The 16,927-nt window shown below is 34.7% G+C and overlaps 3 protein-coding genes across 3 annotated transcripts; 1 reads left to right on the top strand and 2 right to left on the bottom strand.

The window, feature by feature from the left end:
- The first annotated feature begins 11,464 nt into the window (after window positions 1-11,464).
- Window positions 11,465-13,543, top strand: LOC116162872. Its single transcript, XM_031476623.1, has 2 exons — window positions 11,465-11,524; window positions 11,580-13,543. Exon 2 carries the CDS (start codon window positions 12,458-12,460, stop codon window positions 13,541-13,543), a length of 1,086 nt encoding a protein of 361 aa, XP_031332483.1. The 5' UTR covers window positions 11,465-11,524; window positions 11,580-12,457.
- Window positions 13,544-14,654: 1,111 nt separating this feature from the next.
- Window positions 14,655-15,982, bottom strand: LOC116159143 (uncharacterized protein K02A2.6-like). The gene is made up of 2 exons (XM_031472072.1): window positions 15,444-15,982; window positions 14,655-15,348 (listed from the first exon to the last, which is right to left on the bottom strand). The coding sequence occupies exons 1-2, from the start codon at window positions 15,972-15,974 to the stop codon at window positions 15,331-15,333; spliced, it is 549 nt and encodes a 182-aa protein (XP_031327932.1). The 5' UTR covers window positions 15,975-15,982; the 3' UTR covers window positions 14,655-15,330.
- On the bottom strand, window positions 14,742-15,284 carry LOC116162865. Its single transcript, XM_031476612.1, has one exon. It carries the CDS (start codon window positions 15,282-15,284, stop codon window positions 14,742-14,744), a length of 543 nt encoding a protein of 180 aa, XP_031332472.1.
- Window positions 15,983-16,927: the final 945 nt, after the last annotated feature.

The raw sequence follows: 16,927 nt of genomic DNA, 5'->3' as shown, positions 1-16,927 counted from the left end.
TACACGTTTACTTTGCCTACACATTCTAATTAAATTATGGCTTAATGGAAAATTTCTGAAGAGAAGCTACCGGTTATAATCCCAATTTTACAAGAAGCAGAGAACGATTAACATGTTTAAGGCGGGTTTATATTTCATATTAAAGCGGTTATATACCGATTACTAAATCATTTTGTAATTTTTTTCTTGAGAGTTTTTCTGTATGAAACATTACCTGCCAATAAAAGGCGCGTGCAGTAAATTTAATTCAAATTCCAGTAATCCGGTTGGTTTGTATACACCCTTGAATAAAATTGTAGGCAATCATTTTGATTTTTCTCTACTAGCCTATGATCACTTAATTATTAACCTTTTTTTCACCTTTTTTTTTCTTGTAAAGTAGGCTTTCTCAGCAGCTTTTGAAAGTGGCGAATAATAAGGTCATTATTAACTAATAGTCAATAATGATAACTGTCGCGCTGTCACTTTTAGAGATCTCAACCCGAAATTCCGCTCGATAAACGTTTGGACAAGTTCTCTAAATGACTAATTTATTGCAACTTCATTCATTTCCAGAGAAATTAATTTCACTTTAATTTAAACTGTCACATTTTTTAATATACCTCTGTATGTGTTGCGATTATGTGTTTGCACGAGAAGGTTTAAGCAGTATTTCATATTTGTGGTATATTGACACATTTAACATTTAAAATTTTTATCTGTCCATGTTTCCTTGTGTAGGTAGTTTTTGTACCTCTATTAATTTGATGTATACTTTTTTTATATAGTAGCAATTCTCGCACCTCAGTTTTTTTTGTCATGTCCAAGAACGTACCTGTTTTTAATAGACCTCTGTATGTGTTGCGAAGGTCCATTTATCACATTTGAGTTTTTTTACACGATTATGTGTTTGCACGAGAAGGTTTTTAAACAGTATTTTATATTTGTGGTATATTGACACATTTCACATTTAAAATTTTTTGTCTGTTCATGTTTCCTTATGTAGGTAGTTTTTGTACTTCTATTAATTTGATATATACTTTTTTATATAGTAGCAATTCTCGCACCTCAATTTTTTTTGTCATGTCCAAGAACGTACCTTTTTTAATAGACCTCTGTATGTGTTGCGAAGGTCCATTTATCACATTTGAGTTTTTTACACGATTATTTGTTTGTACGTGAAGGTTTAAACAGTATTTTATATTTGTGTTATATTCACACAGTCCACATTTAAAATTTTTTATTTGTCCATGTTTCCTTGTGTAGGTAATTTTCGTACCTCTATTAATTTGATATATACTTTTTTTATATAATACCAATTGTCGCACCTTAATTTTTTTTATTATGTCCAAGAACGTACCTTTTTTAATAGACCTCTTTACTATTTTTTGTTTTTTTGAGCATGCCTCTTCTGCTGCAGCTCCGGCCCTTATAGAAGTACTTTTCTTGTTTGTTGTGGATAAAGTGTCCACGCATGTACAGTCCCATGCAAGGGATTGGCCTTTTGCGCATGCTCTAAGCGTTATCTCATCAGGTCGTTTTCCATCGGAACGGTGTAGTCCAACCGGTTCCAAAGTAGATGATAGGTTGATGGAAGTAAGTGCTCGGTGAATTCTCTTGTTTCGGAGTCGAAGAGTACTTTGTGTAATATAGCAAAGACAGCTGGAGACAATCCCTCGTTCCACTTTGGTGGCATCTTCTGTATCTTGAAGGGTTACACCTAGGCTGCTCGCATGAAGGGGCGCTGTGTTCAGGTTTAGATATTATCTTTCTCTTCTTTTCCTCACCGCCGATGAATATTGTTGAGCCTTCTATATGTTTATCCAGTTCTAAGTGAAACGCCTCGATGATGTATATAGGAACATTCTCAAAATCATGTTTGCATAAGCTATTTTATTTATATTTTATATTATATTTTATTTATATTGCCCTTCGTTTGAGCTTCCCTCTTTCATTATTAATTTAAAATAATTAAAACCATTTCAAACTATAAATATTGCCAAAACTTCCAAATCATTATTCACAATACATATTTGGCTCATCTCATTCTGTCTCACTGGTCTTTCTCTTACCTTTCCAAGATTTTCAATAGACATACTGGGTGCTATTGATTTTGTTATTCATATACCTCCACACGAAAAAATCCAAAATGGATAAAACTAAAGATGTTGATGCCCAACTTACAGCGCCAATCTGATGACATCGGAAATATTCATTTAAAAATGGTCTGATCATTTGTAAATTATGTGCAGGGCCACAGTTTTGTATAAAATAAATCAAATTGAAATTTTACATATGCTAAAGATTTTTGGTGCAATATTTTCCAGCACATTCTTTTGTGCTGTTAAGTTTCCGTTATTATTATTATTGAATTTAGTATTAGAACCTAATATAAAACATTCCAGCAAAAATGTTACCAACCTTAAAAAGAAAATTACCGCCCTTCCATACGAATACAAGTTACTAATTTGACCGTAGTCGTACAGATGTATTAGAAGCTGTTGAAATCAAAGAATCCGATTTTTATAAATAAGCCCGTGTACAGAAAATGTCATTATGCAAAGAATGGGATGACAATATGCTTTTCTGTACGATTTTCTAATATAACAATTCAATGTTTGTTGATATTGTTAAAAGAATTGAATCAATTTAGAAAAATAAGTTTTTTTTACAAGTGGTAAGATTTGTATAGTGGACTCGCCTAATTGTGACACAATTTCTATTTTTTCCCAGCTTTCCCAAACGTTTATCATAATGTTATCTCTGCTAGGAAACCAGCATTTTGTTTATTTCAGAAATTAATTTGTCAGTCATCGAATCGCATGGTGTGATCCCCTATCTGGATAGGGTAAATGTGGGATATACGCCCCTGTGGGATAGCACAATATGTAAAAGTATGTATAGTATTAAGAGCCATTAGGGTTTCATGTGGGATATACGCCCCAGCTAATTTAATTTGAGTTGTGACAGGTGTGTAAGCAGTCGTGCGTAAAAATAATAAATAAAGGTAAGTGCACTTTGTTTGCTTATAATTGTTAAATTTTTCAATGTTATCTTAAGATATTTATGACTTCTAGTGTACTTCTAGTAGTTATTTTTGATAAAATTGATCACTAAAATACATAACCTCGCATTTAAGACCTCGAAACACGTGCTTTATCGCATGTGCTAATAATTATAAGGTGGGGCGTCTATCCCATAGCATAGGGGATATATGTCATATGCTATTGTGGGATATATGCCCTGCAATTTTTCGTACAAAAATTAAAGAATCATACGATTACGTACTATGTACGATAGTAATAGGTACTTACCTATAAAGTATGTAATATTTGCACATAGGTACCTAATATAAAATTTATTCCAGGATGCCCAGAAAATACACGAGAAAACCAAATGTTGTCCCCAGAGCAACATGGAGTGAGGAAGATCTCACCAATGCGATGATAATGGCAAAAAATGGAGCTATGGGGGTCAATCAAGCCAGTCGATATTACAATATTCCATCGCGCACCCTCAGAAGACGACTGAAAAGTGGAGATACGACGAAAAAGTCATTGGGAAAACCACCAGTACTTGGATTTGCAAATGAAAAAAAATTAGTTGCACATATTAAAAGATTAGAACAAGCTGGGTTTGCTCCATCTCCTCGTACAACTAGACAGCTCGCTTTTGAATTTGCGAAAAAGTTGGGAAAACAAAAGGGTCTGCTAAGTGAAAAGTCAAAGGAAAATAAAACGGCAGCTGGACCACACTGGTTATATTCCTTTTTGGAAAGAAATCCCGAATAATCAGTAAGGCAGTCCGAAGGATTATCATTGGCACGAGCCAAAGGAATGTGTCGCGAAGAGGTTGGCAGTTTCTTTGACTTATTAAAAGAAACTTTAGAAAAATATGATCTGATGGATAAACCTTCTTGTATATGGAACATGGATGAATCGGGCATACAGCTTAATAACAAACCTGGAAAGGTTCTTGCCACTAAAGGAAGCAAAGATGTTCATGTGCTGACATCCGCCGAAAAAGGTGAAAATATTACAGTTATTGCTTGCAATAATGCTGTAGGTACGTTCCTACCTCCAGTACTGATTATGAAAGGAAGTCGCAAAAAACCGGAGCATTTAGTGGGTTTACCTCCTGCCTCAGATATTTATATGAACAAGCAATCTTCCTATATAAATTCGGATCTCTTTTTGAGATGAATTAACGAACATTTCTTACCCAGGAAAGGGCCTGGAAAGTCTCTTTTAATTCTGGATGGTCATACATCGCATTGCTCAGTAGAAATGCTGGAGTTAGCAGATCAGAATGATGTAGTTGTTATTTGTCTGCCAAGTCGCACTACCCAAGCTTTGCAGCCTCTTGATAGGTCGTTTTTTAAGCCACTTAAGGATTATTTCAAAGAGGCTGCTCAAGATTTTATGTTCCATAATAAGGAGAAAAAAATAGATAGAATGAATACAGGGAAACTGATCGGAGAAGCATGGAAAAAAGCAAGTACAGTTGCGAATGGGGTGTCTGGATTTACGGCAACCGGAATATATCCATTTAACCCAAATGCTATTCCGGACCATTTCTTTCAAATGTCGGACGTGGCAAGAAATTACAGTCTTCATGAACTTCAAAATGACACGACTTTAGAGTTAACAGTTGACAATATTGCTAGCGAATCGGGACAACCAGCTCCAGAAATAAACGCAGAGGTCAGTCTTAACTTGGAGAATGAAACTTCTGAAATAGTCCAATTAGTTGATCTGTAAACCTTACCAGAGAACTTTTTTGATGATCCAGAAAACTATATTCTATCTCCCTATACTACAGCCAACTTAGCAGCTAATGCATCTAATGAAATACAAAAACCTGCCACTCAAGTTGTCGAAATACAATCACTTGTTGCCGAACGTAATAAAGAAAATCAATCTCCCATATCTGAACTTAATACCGATGAAATTATAACTCCATCAAAGTTTCTGGATCAAATTGCACCAATTCCATCTATTCCTCAACGCAAATTTAATAAAAGGAAACAATCGGCTGAGGTGTTAACGTCAGAAGAATTTCTGTTCAAAAAGAAAAATTGCAAAAATGGGGAACAAAAAGACAATTGCAAAGAAGGAACAAAAAAGACAAAATGTACAAAAAAGACAAAACCGAAAAAAGACGAAAAAGGAGAAGCGGATCATTCAAAACGAACAGTATCAACATCCACCAAACATGCCAACCAAAACACAGATGACAATGTAGATTGCATAGAATGCCTGGAAAATTATTTGGTTACTAAGAACAATGCTGACTGGATCCAGTGCATTGACTGTCATGGATGGTTACACGTGCACGATGTACGATAGTCGGTGTAATACGTGCGGAAGAAATGAGAAACGGAGGAGTGTTGCCAAAAAGAAGATCATATCTACCTAAATGCCTAAATAGAGAAAATTGTCATTTTTTTTAAATTGTAGTTTTCAGAATCGTTTCTTGTTTTCAAATTATTAATATAAGTTGTGCCAGTTATTCTATTAGTATCATTTATTTAATAATGCAAATTTTATGCACCTATGATTACATATAGTATTTTAATACTTTAGCACCTTGCTAATTACCTATTGTTGTTTAAGCACTTTCAATTTCTATGCCATAAATCCCATTTGCAAATAAAAATGAGGTATATATACCCCATGGTGGGGCATAAAACCTACGTGTGTGGGATATATGGCCATATGCTATTGTTTTTTAAAGCAAAGATTTCCATCTCAAACTGTTTTAATATGTGCTTGAAATTATGATTTTTATGTGGAAAACACATTGAAATATCATTAGAAAATTATAATATCATTTCGATACTTAAAATTACATCTATACGATTTTTTTTCCTTAGGTGTGCCATATATCCCACATTTACCCTACGCATCTGTTGGTATCTTTAAGTCCCATAAGTATTTCGCTTTATATAAGATAAAAGGTGGCAATTTATCGCCATTTTTTCATCCTTTTAAATGCAAGATCAGTGTGGATCGGGGAATATTAAAAGCGGCTTTTTTTTATTGTTTGAGTTGGCCCTTTGGCTTGCTCCATATCTTCTTTGGTATACAGCTTTTTTCGCGGTTTGCGCATTTTCGTGTTTTCGGATATATTTCCTCATCCCGCATATCAAATACCCTAATTGAAAATAGTGTCACATTTAGCCACGATGTGGATTTTTGGTCAGAGGTGACACCTCTCCAAACGTAAATGAAGTTGAGGTTAGATCACACTTGCCATATGAAACAGCTCACTTTAAACTACCGGTAAGAAAGATTAAACATGAACGTATGAAAAATTGAAGGAGATATTAAACTTGATCTACTATACCGTCTCGAAGTTTAGAAAATGACGATTTAAAAACGGAATTAAAAACTTACCGTCAAGCACTCTTCCGCGCATTCTGATTGTTGCCGATGATTCCCCGTATGCCAACGGTCACATGACATCGAGTACGTCAATTTGGCGCGGGGTTTTAAAAAAAAATAATACCAAGTGTCGCATTACTACTTGCCTGTCACAATAATTATTAGGAAAGTCCACTGTACCTTTCAGAGATGGCGGACACTTTCAATAAATCTTTCTATTCGACTTACCTGAAACAAAAAAGAATTGTTAGTGTGTAAACTATAATATACGTACGTAATTTGAAAATTGACATAAATCATTTGAAATTCAGTTACTGTTAATGTCCTTTCTGAAAATATATAACGAATTAGGATATACAGACTGGTACGCTACAAGAGTTTGAATTAGATTGTAGACGAGCACATTGCAAACTTCCTTGACTCATCTGTCGCTGTTGGTTTCACAGAAGTCATCGATGAGAACACAAGAATACCTATCCTTTATATTAGGCTACTTCAATGGAATTTAGGACCAAAAATGTATCAGAATAGATATTTCTAACGAGCACGAGAAGACGATCCGTAGATAAAAATCAGAACAATTGAAGTAGTTTGTTGTACCTTCTGCGGTGGTTGTTGTATAGTTAAAAGAAAGCTAACGTTAGCATTTCCTTCGAAGCACAATATGCGGTCTATATCAAACAAGTTCAAAAAGTAATCGTGAACGATTTACAAAAAGCGCGTTTCCACATTAACAATCTTTGTCTGAAAATATTATTTACCTCAGCCAAATTCGTTTTCAGCAATTTACCCAAAAAAATCCATCCACAAATAAGAAAGTTAGCACTGCGCATGCACAAGGGTGGATCGAATTTTTTTTGTTTATTTTTGGAAGTGGCGAGGTTTGGAAAACATGCTCTACATGATTACAAAGAAAAGTCTCTTAAGAAATTTGTTAAAATTTTGAACGAAAGTACTGCTCCCAGCGCATTGAAATAACTGAAGGAGTCCCTAAGTGGGTGTATACTTTATAAGGAATAAAAGTAGTCTACATTAAGTAATTAAAAAACACGCCCAATAAAACACCGATTTCTTAGGCTGCTAAGTCGGGCGCCAGCTATAAGGAACGTCTGGTGAAGGAGGTTCACTTGATTATGTAATTCCGTGAATTTATTAAGAAATCAATTTTTATTAAAATGAATTACAAAATTATTTGACAAAACCAAACAAACTATAACAACTTCTCAAGTGTATTACCAAGCAAGTTAGATAAAAATGAATCTAGAAATGTTTAATTAGTTGCCTATAATTACATGTTATAAAATAATAAAAAAAAGCTTATAGCCATTACTTCAAATCTACATACGTAATGAAAAGTATTAAAAGAAAAATTTTTACAGTTTTTTACAGAATTGGACTAAATGTCGTATTGTCTTCTCAATTGTTTGTTAATACGGAAATGCGCTCTTCGTAAACGCTTAGTAAACGATTACCCTTGGGGCCTGTAAATAATGAACCTATCGCCACGAGATCCTCGATGCAGAAAAACATGCTCATATCTGCGCACAAAATGTTCGTATAAGTCTAGAAGTATCTCGTTTTCATTTTGAATGTAAGCTGCATATATCAATTGAACACTATAAATGCAATTTTGTAGATCAACAAGCAACGATTAAATTCAGAGGCGTTCTATTTTAGCCCTTCTATAGTTCGATAATGACTTACATTTAATTTCTGAACCACACGTTACTAACCGTAACACCTTTAACCGCTTATGAGGATACTTTCACACGACGCTCTATTGCCCATTAGGGTGGTTAATGAGCTCTACGTACATGGTTCATTATGTACTTCACATTTTATTTCTTGCTATAAATCTGGTTTGATTCGTTCTCTTTGTCACGTAAAGCAAGTGCCTTTACTGACTACCTAATTAGGATTGTAGGTGCGTGTTGGTTAGCGACACGAATGGGAAATAATGTAAATTCTTATAGTTTGATATAACATAATCTTTAGCGTATGCAATTTACATTTATCAAGCTAAATATAACACAAAAAATAGTCATTTTATAAAAGCTTATACGCAAAAAAATGGAAATGTTTCCGATGTCTAAATTTCGTTGCAAAGAACTTTCTCTTTCCGCTGAAACCCATCTATAGCGAGTAATATTTTGCAGAACACAGTAGTTTAATGACGTTTTTATGGCATTTTTGAATTAAGATTAACAATCGGAAAGTCGTGCCGATACCCTCCGAATAGTTCAATATCGGTTATTTGGTTTGTCGCAGTATTTTATAGTATAACAAATAAATAGGATTACACTGTCCAATTGTAAATCTGCATAAGACATAAACTGATAGCGTAAATCAACAGGGCATATGATTAGAATTTAATTTGGTTTTGAAACGTGGCGTTACGATTTTAAACAATTAAAAATGATGGCAGTGCACAGGAAATGAAACGAAAAATACACAATTCACGTATGTACGTATACCTATCTCAATTGTGATTGAAATTTGTTTGCGAATATTCGGAGGATATAAATTAAATTTGAGACTCCATAATATAACATTGTATATATTTTCAAATGTTTACACATACGTTGGACTCAATTTTAGCTCGTTACATAATGCATTTTTAAATATCTTTTTGTTTATTTCTTATTTCTAAACTTCTGAACTTGGAAATAATTCAATGGACGGAACAATAAAACTCCTTTTTAATCTCCTAAATGATGGATATCGTATATATTCGACAGAAAAGTACTTCCAAGAATAATGTTAATCAGTTTGCGTAGAAATGTGTTGTCAAGTAAATTAATTAAGTGCTCAGTAACTTGTCATCTAACTAGAGGCAAAACTTTGGGCGCTGAGAAACAGTTTACCATATTTATCTTTAGATTTTAATTAAGCTTTCTTCTCGCATTTTAATCATTCAACATTTTGGCGATTATTTAATTGTAACTTAATAAATTTTAAACGAATTGCAATTTTCTTTTGTTAGAAGTGCTTCTCGTTACAAAAATTTGTTACTGGATAATGAATTGCTCTTCGGCATCAAGTTTCATTTGCAAAGCACTAAAAATGAACCTCTTCATTTTACGACAGTTGAAGTTTAATAATACATTTTAAGATTTATTATTTCGCCCTTCCATTCTTTGAAGAAATGAGGTGTATAATTTCCGTTTTCGCAGGTGTCTGAAGAAACGTTCTTACATCTAGTGGTTGTTCGGGATGACTAGGATGCAAAATATGCAACATTTAGGCAAGTTAGATATATTTAATAAAGAATAGCTTTAATTTACCACTTATATTATTAGAAGTGTCTCTGATTGGTTACTATAGCTTCCATAAGACCTTGCATCGAGGCTTGCATCCTCTACATTGTCATTTACCTCATCTACACACATATCAATATTTTGACGTTGCTCTAGATTTACTTTGCTAGCATCATTATTATAGTGATCAGAAACACCTTTGTTTTCGGAATGTTGCAAATTGGTAGAAACTGATGGATTTAGAAAATCAGAATAGGAGTTGCTTGTACTGAATTAGCGAGACTTACAGGCCTATTTTATATCTCGTAGCGATATCGTTACAATTCGATTCTCGTTCCGCCAACGATCTGTCAGCGAAAACCGATTTTGTAACTAAGCGAGATCGTTACAAAGCGATCAAGTTGTTACGATTTGATCGTTCATGAACGGTACCGCTCAGAGCACTCGTTGCCGATCGAAATAGGGACAAACGGTAGATCCTTAAAAACTGACGACGCATTTTATATCACTGTCACAATAATTATTAATAATTAATTAATCGTGTATTGTAAAATAATAATTAGTGATGGATAGGAATAACAACTTGTTAGAAATTTTACCAGAGCTAGAACGAAGGTAGGTGGATTTTTTATGTAGGTGCTAGCCCTAACCTCACCCTAGTTTATTGCTACCTACTATTTATTGCAAAATTATTTGTATTAATTTTGCAGAGAACGAGGTCGAAATATGTGCAAGTATTTGAGGGACACAAATGATCCTTTCTTTATTCCTGAAGAAAATTTCAGAAAAATGTATAGGTTAAGTAGAGAGGCTGCAAGGGATCTGTATTTGGAATTGTTACCACACATGGACCAGGGTAGAAGAGTTACAAAAATTCCATCAGTTGTTCGGGTATGAATGGGAATTACCTATATTAACCACAAGTTAAATATTTTCAATTTTTAAAACTCTCCAGTTTATAACAGCCCTACATTTCTTTGCACAAGGCAGCTACCAGAAATCTGTAGGCAAAGATCAGCACTGCAGTGTTTCACAAAGTGAAGTGAGCAAAAGTATCAATCAGATTATAAACACTTTATTGGAACATGCAGCTGCAAATTACATACGATTTCCTAGAAATATGAGACGTTACCAGAGTTAAAAGAGGGTAGGGAATAACTTAAACAGTTATGAAATACGGTCAGTTCTTTTTTTCCCCAGCCTATTCCACATAGAAATCATTTTTATTAACCATCTGAATTCTGATGTAATAATTTTAAGGTTTTTTGAAAAGTTTGGCTTCCCAGGAATAGTGGGATGTATTGACGGAACCCATATATTGATTGTTCCACCTCCAGCATGATGCATATCCTGGTCGAATTTTTATCAATAGAAATCATAGACATTCCTTCCCAGTCAACAAGAAAACATTAGAAAAATGTTTTAAAAACGTAACAACATTTAAATAAGCTTGATATGGAAAATGTTTTTCCAAAAAACGTTTTAGATATATTACAAAAATGTTTTACTGTAAATATTTTTGGGAGATATATTTTGCAAACATTTTTTACACATTTTGTGAAAAATGTATGCAGGTGCAATATTTCTAAAATATTTAAAAAAAGTGTTGTTGAATACCTAATCACGTGTTGTGAACCACGCACTCTTGGTGCAGTGCGCACTGCGCAGAACGCTTAACGGCTTCGTCTTATACTTAACCTCACTTGCAACGAATTGTTTACTACACGGTTTATTGTTCCTTAATTTGTTCGTGTTAATTTAAGTGTGTGGTATCATTTGCTATATTGTGCTCCATTAATTTATTCATTTTATTATTAGTTTAGTTGCTAAATTTTTGAGTGTTTTTCCGCCGGTGAATTATAACTACTTACCTACATAAGCCAACTCCAATACTCTATTTAGGTAAGTGTAATTTTAGATTCCTGTTACTTATAACCTTGCATGGTACCTGTTATAGTCGTGCTGTATATTCAAAGAATAAATTGCAATGTCAAAGAGAAGGAAATTACCGTTTAAGTTACTGTCAGCTCGCAGTCAACGTAGAAGGATGTATGATACTGATGATGAGGATGATAGTACCAATTTAAGCAATGCAGATAAAGATATTGAAACAGTCAGCTTATCTGATGATCAGAAGGCCATTCACAGCGAATCTGTAACACGATCCATGCATAATCAAAGTGCATTCGATTCTAACCTCGATTCAAACTTTGAAACATCCCAAACTAGTTCCAATCTTCTTGCTACGTCTGTTTCATCAAGTTCACCATCTTCAAATATGTTAAAGCTTTCATCTACAGATTCAGAGAGCAGTACGGCTAGTCTGTTTGATGTAGAATCGAATACTAATCCTAAGACCGAATTAGAAGATATTACAATTTTTTTACAAGAGTGGGCGTTGAATACCAATTGTACAACATCTGCACTATCTTCTTTACTTGTGGGATTAAAAAAACATTCTTGTTTTTCTCGTCTCCCAACTGATGGAAGAACTCTCTTAAAAGTGAAACGGTTGTTATCATCTAAGCCTGTTGATCCGGGACAATATGTGCATATTGGCCTAAAGCACCAATTAAAAGTAATTTTTGAGCCTTTGACATCGTTATCCATCACTACAATAGATTTATTAATAAATATTGACGGGTTGCCACTTTTTAAAAGTTCCCCCGGGCAACTAATTCCCATCTTATTTTCTATTCCAACAATAGTTCAATTGAAAGGTCAAGTTTTTCCCTTGGGTTTTTATTATGGGTTACAAAAACCTAAGAGTATGTCAGCGTTTTTGAATGACTTTGTTACTGAAGCTGTAGATTTAATCCAAAATGGTTGTTGAATATGACAAATGTTATTGTAAGAATAATTGGTTTTGTGTGTGATGCTCCAGCTAAAAGTGATGTGTTAGGCGTTAAAGGACACAGTGGTTATTCTTCTTGTACACGTTGTACTGTAGTTGGAGAAACGAGAAACCACAGAAGAATTTTTTTAGAAACTAATTGTGCTGCTAGAACTAACAGTGACTTTATTAATTGGATTGATCCATCATACAGATTACATGACACTTCTTTAGTTAAAATACCAAATTTAGATTTTGTAAATGGTTTTGTCTTAGACTATATGCATTTGGTATGTCTGGGGGTAATGCGAACTTTAATTGTGACATGGTATTCTGGAGATTTACCTCACAGGCTTTCATTTGAAAATATTTCAACAATTTCTAATAATTTATTACAATTGGTTCAAAATACACCAACTGATTTTGTGAGGAAACCTAGAGAAATAAAATATGTTCTTAGATGGAAAGCCACAGAATTTCGAATGTTTCTATTGTATTTCGGCCCTGTTGTTTTAAAAGGCGTTCTAGATCCTGAAAAATATAACAATTTCATTACCTTACATGTGGCCATTTCAATTTTGTGCAATACATTTAGATGCAAAGATAAAGATCAGAGACAGTATGCTAGGTGCTTACTAATTAATTTTATTAAAAATGTGCAAACTTTATATAGTCCAGATTTGATGACTCATAACTTTCATGGACTTATTCATTTGACTGATGATGCTGATTACTTTATAGGCAAAATCCCTGATTTTTCTTTAGACAGTATATCTGCTTTTCCATTCGAGAATTATATGCAGCAAATTAAGAGAATGGTAAGGGCGAAGAACGCACCTTTGGAACAGATTATAAATAGGATTAGTGAAAAATTTTGTTATGGTTCGCCTATAGATCCTATTCATAATACGGATACACCAAAAATGTTAATTTCTCATCAAAGTGGTCCACTTTTGCCCAATTGTGGAAATCCACAATACAAAAAAATTTCTTTCCGTTCCTTTACTCTTTCTACTACAGCTCCCAATAATTGCTGTAGATTAGTAAACGGTGACTATCAGCAATTCATTTGTAATTTTAGGGCGTAAGTACTTGATATGTATTTGGGAAATTGTTATCTCATAGCAGACTTGCACCAGTCGCGTAATGCAAGTCAAAGAGCTCACGCGTTTGTATAATGTAATAGTTTTGCAATAAATGTATTTCAGTATCCTTCCGTTATATGTGTATATATCCAGGATATCTAAATACAAAACAGTGGCGACGAGTGTCTTGATTAGTGATTGGAACAGTGGAAAATTGTGAATTAAAATGGCATTAAATCCGGTTAAAGTTGAAAACGTGCACGGCAATTTACACGAATTTGACCCAAACGTTCATCAATGGGACCTTTTTGTGCGTAAAATGAAACAATATTATTCTGCCAATAATATCGATAAGGCCGATAAACAACGTGCTTTATTTTTAAATGCGTTAAGTGATAACGCGTTTTCTTTAATGTTGGATCTTTGCATGCCGGATAAACCGGAAGAAAAAGATTTCGATAGTTTAGTGGAGTTATTCAATAACCATTTTAATCCAAAACGTGCAATATTCGCGGAAAAGGAACAATTTTACGGGGCGCGTAAGGAAAAACATGAATTGTGTAGTGATTGGGCAGCGCGTGTTCGTAGATTAGCAACGTATTGTAACTTCGGTAATTCTTTAAACATGATTTTACGTGATAAATTTATTATCGGTTATAATGACGGGAAAATTAAAGACAAATTGTTTCTAAGCGAGGAAAGTGTTACGTTTCAAGAAGCGGAGAAACAGGCGAAGACGTACGAAACACTAGAAGCCACTAGATCACATCAAATAGCCAATGATCAAGCGGATTTTTTCTACCGACGTGTCAATAACCAAAACCCCGGAGCAGCATCAACTTCTCGAAAAAGTGAGACGGCCGTAAAACCAGAGCCTTTGGACGTACATCTGGTAGGGAAAGGTAAACGTTTCAACAACCAGCAAGGTAAGAAGTCTAAATTTAGTAATTGGGACAAAGACGTAAACACTAAGTGTAGAGTATGTGGGAAAAATTCACATGCATCTACAGCGTGTAATTACAAAAACTATCATTGCCACAAATGTGGTAGAAAAGGACACTTACAGAGTGTTTGCGCCAACAAAAACTATTACATTAAAGAAACGCGTGAGCTCTTTGACTTGCATTACGCGACTGGTGCAAGTCTGCTATCAGATAACAATTTCCCAAATACATATCATTCCTCCCTCACATAACATAAGTTATTTTATTGCGAACCAGTCAGGAGGTTTTCTGTTTCTGGTTGGGCGCAACATACTTCTAGAGTTAGTTACTACAAAATCATCTGCAATTGTTTCAGCTTCCCTAATTGGTTCCGGAGAACTAGCCTTTCCAACTGCAGATTCCTCTACTACATCATCGTCAACATTATTAACAATAGTTGCATTTGAATCAACAGTCAAAGGACGTGAATAATAATCTAATAAATCGTCATCATCGTAAGAAGGTCCTTTGATTATTTGATCCGAATGTCTTCTCCAGATAAAGTTTTCGTTAGTTAATGTCTTATAGTTTCGAGGTCCGTTTTGTTCTACAATTTCTGCAGGTACCCAACTCGGTTTAGCACGTCCATAATCGCGCACAAAAACACGATCACCTTTTTTAAAATTGCCTCTCGCACTCACTTTATTACGTTTCACTTCCGCACTGTTTCTTGTTAGTCTCTTCGGATCTCTCCCTCGTTCCTCTTTACGCAAATGCTGTCGCTTCAGCTGCTCTTCCGGTAAAATGAGATCCAATCGCATGCGTAGCTTTCTTCCTATCAAGAGTTCAGCTGGAGTAACACCCGTACTACTGTGAATGCTGTTCCTGTAGTGCAATAGGAAACGGTTTAATGCCGCAAAAAGATCTGTGGAATTCCTTTCTTCCATGGCCCTTAATATATGAGTTTTTACAGTACGTACCGAAACCTCTGCTAACCCATTTGTGGCAGGATGATATGGTGGTGGTGTAATATGCTGAATTCCATTCATATATAGAAAATGCTTGAAACATTCCGACACGAATGAACGTCCGTTATCAGTTACTACGATCTTTGGCAATCCCCACCGACTAAATATTTCTCGTAGCTTATCTACTGTATTTTCCGAAGTAATGTTCTTCATATAAACAACTTCTATCCACTTCGAATGGGAATCTACCACAATCATGAACATTTTATTATGCAGTGGACCAAAAAAATCAATATGCACCCTTTCCCACGGCTGTTCAGTTTTTGGCCACTCAATCACTTCAGCTTTCGGCGGACTGTTTCTGTGTTTAGAGCAAGCTAAACAATTTTTGCAAAATTCTTCGACGTTTTTATCGCACGAAGGCCACCATACAAATGATCTAGTTAATGATTTACTCTTAACTATTCCCATGTGTGTCGAATGTATCTCTTTTAAAACTTCTTTCCTGCAACGTGATGGTATGATTAACCGATGTCCCCACATCAATAGGTTATCTTCTATTTGAGAATAAGCCCTCTGAGTGGTTGTCAAAATTTTAGACGCAAAAGCTATTGGCCTTTCTTTTCCATTTTCGTATCGGTGTGTCAAAATTGCACCCACTGCGGTTGAAGAAGCGTCCACTGTCAACTTTACAGGAACTGCAGAGTCGTAGTGTGCTAATACATGTTTAGAAGATATCGTTTTCTTCAAAGTCTCAAATGCTTGATCGCAGGTTTTATTCCAAATCCAAGAACTTTCGTCTTTTAACAACCTATAAAGTGGTTCACACATACTGGCAAAATTTGGAATAAAAGCACGATAATAATTAAACATTCCTAATACTGACTTTAATTCCGATTTATTTCTAGGAGGTATAGCTTTTAGTAATGCATCTACCTTTTCAGTAGAAGGTCTGAGCCCTTCTTCATCTATTACAAACCCTAAGTAATTAACAGATTTTTGAAAAAAATTGCATTTTTCTCTTCGCACTGTTAATCCATACTTCTCTAATTTATTAAGCACCAAATCTATTCTAAGAAGATGTTCTTCCTTATTTCTTCCCGCGATTAAGATATCGTCAAGGAAACACGTAACGCCTTCCAACCCAATTAAAACTTTCTCCATTATTAATTGAAAAATGGATGGAGCTGTTTTAATTCCATACGGCATTCGGTTATACGCAAATAAACCCAAGTGTGTACTTATGGTTGATAACAATTTGGCCTGTTCGCTTAATAAAATTTGTTGATAAGCCGAACTTAAATCAATTTTGGTAAAATATTTACCACCCGCTAATTTGGAAAATAAGTCCTCGATTCTGGGTAGAGGGTAGCTCACATTTTTCAAATATGGATTTAGTGTGATTTTATAATCACCACATATTCGGACAGATCCATCTCTCTTCAATACCGGGACGATAGGTGTTCCCCATTCGCTCATGACTATTGGAGATAGGA

This window comes from Photinus pyralis, unplaced genomic scaffold, assembly GCF_008802855.1.
Source record: "Photinus pyralis isolate 1611_PpyrPB1 unplaced genomic scaffold, Ppyr1.3 Ppyr1.4_LG1, whole genome shotgun sequence".
NCBI lineage: Eukaryota > Metazoa > Arthropoda > Insecta > Coleoptera > Lampyridae > Photinus > Photinus pyralis.
The sequence above is the reverse complement of the archived record's forward strand: the minus strand, read 5'-3'. Positions and strand labels throughout refer to the sequence as shown.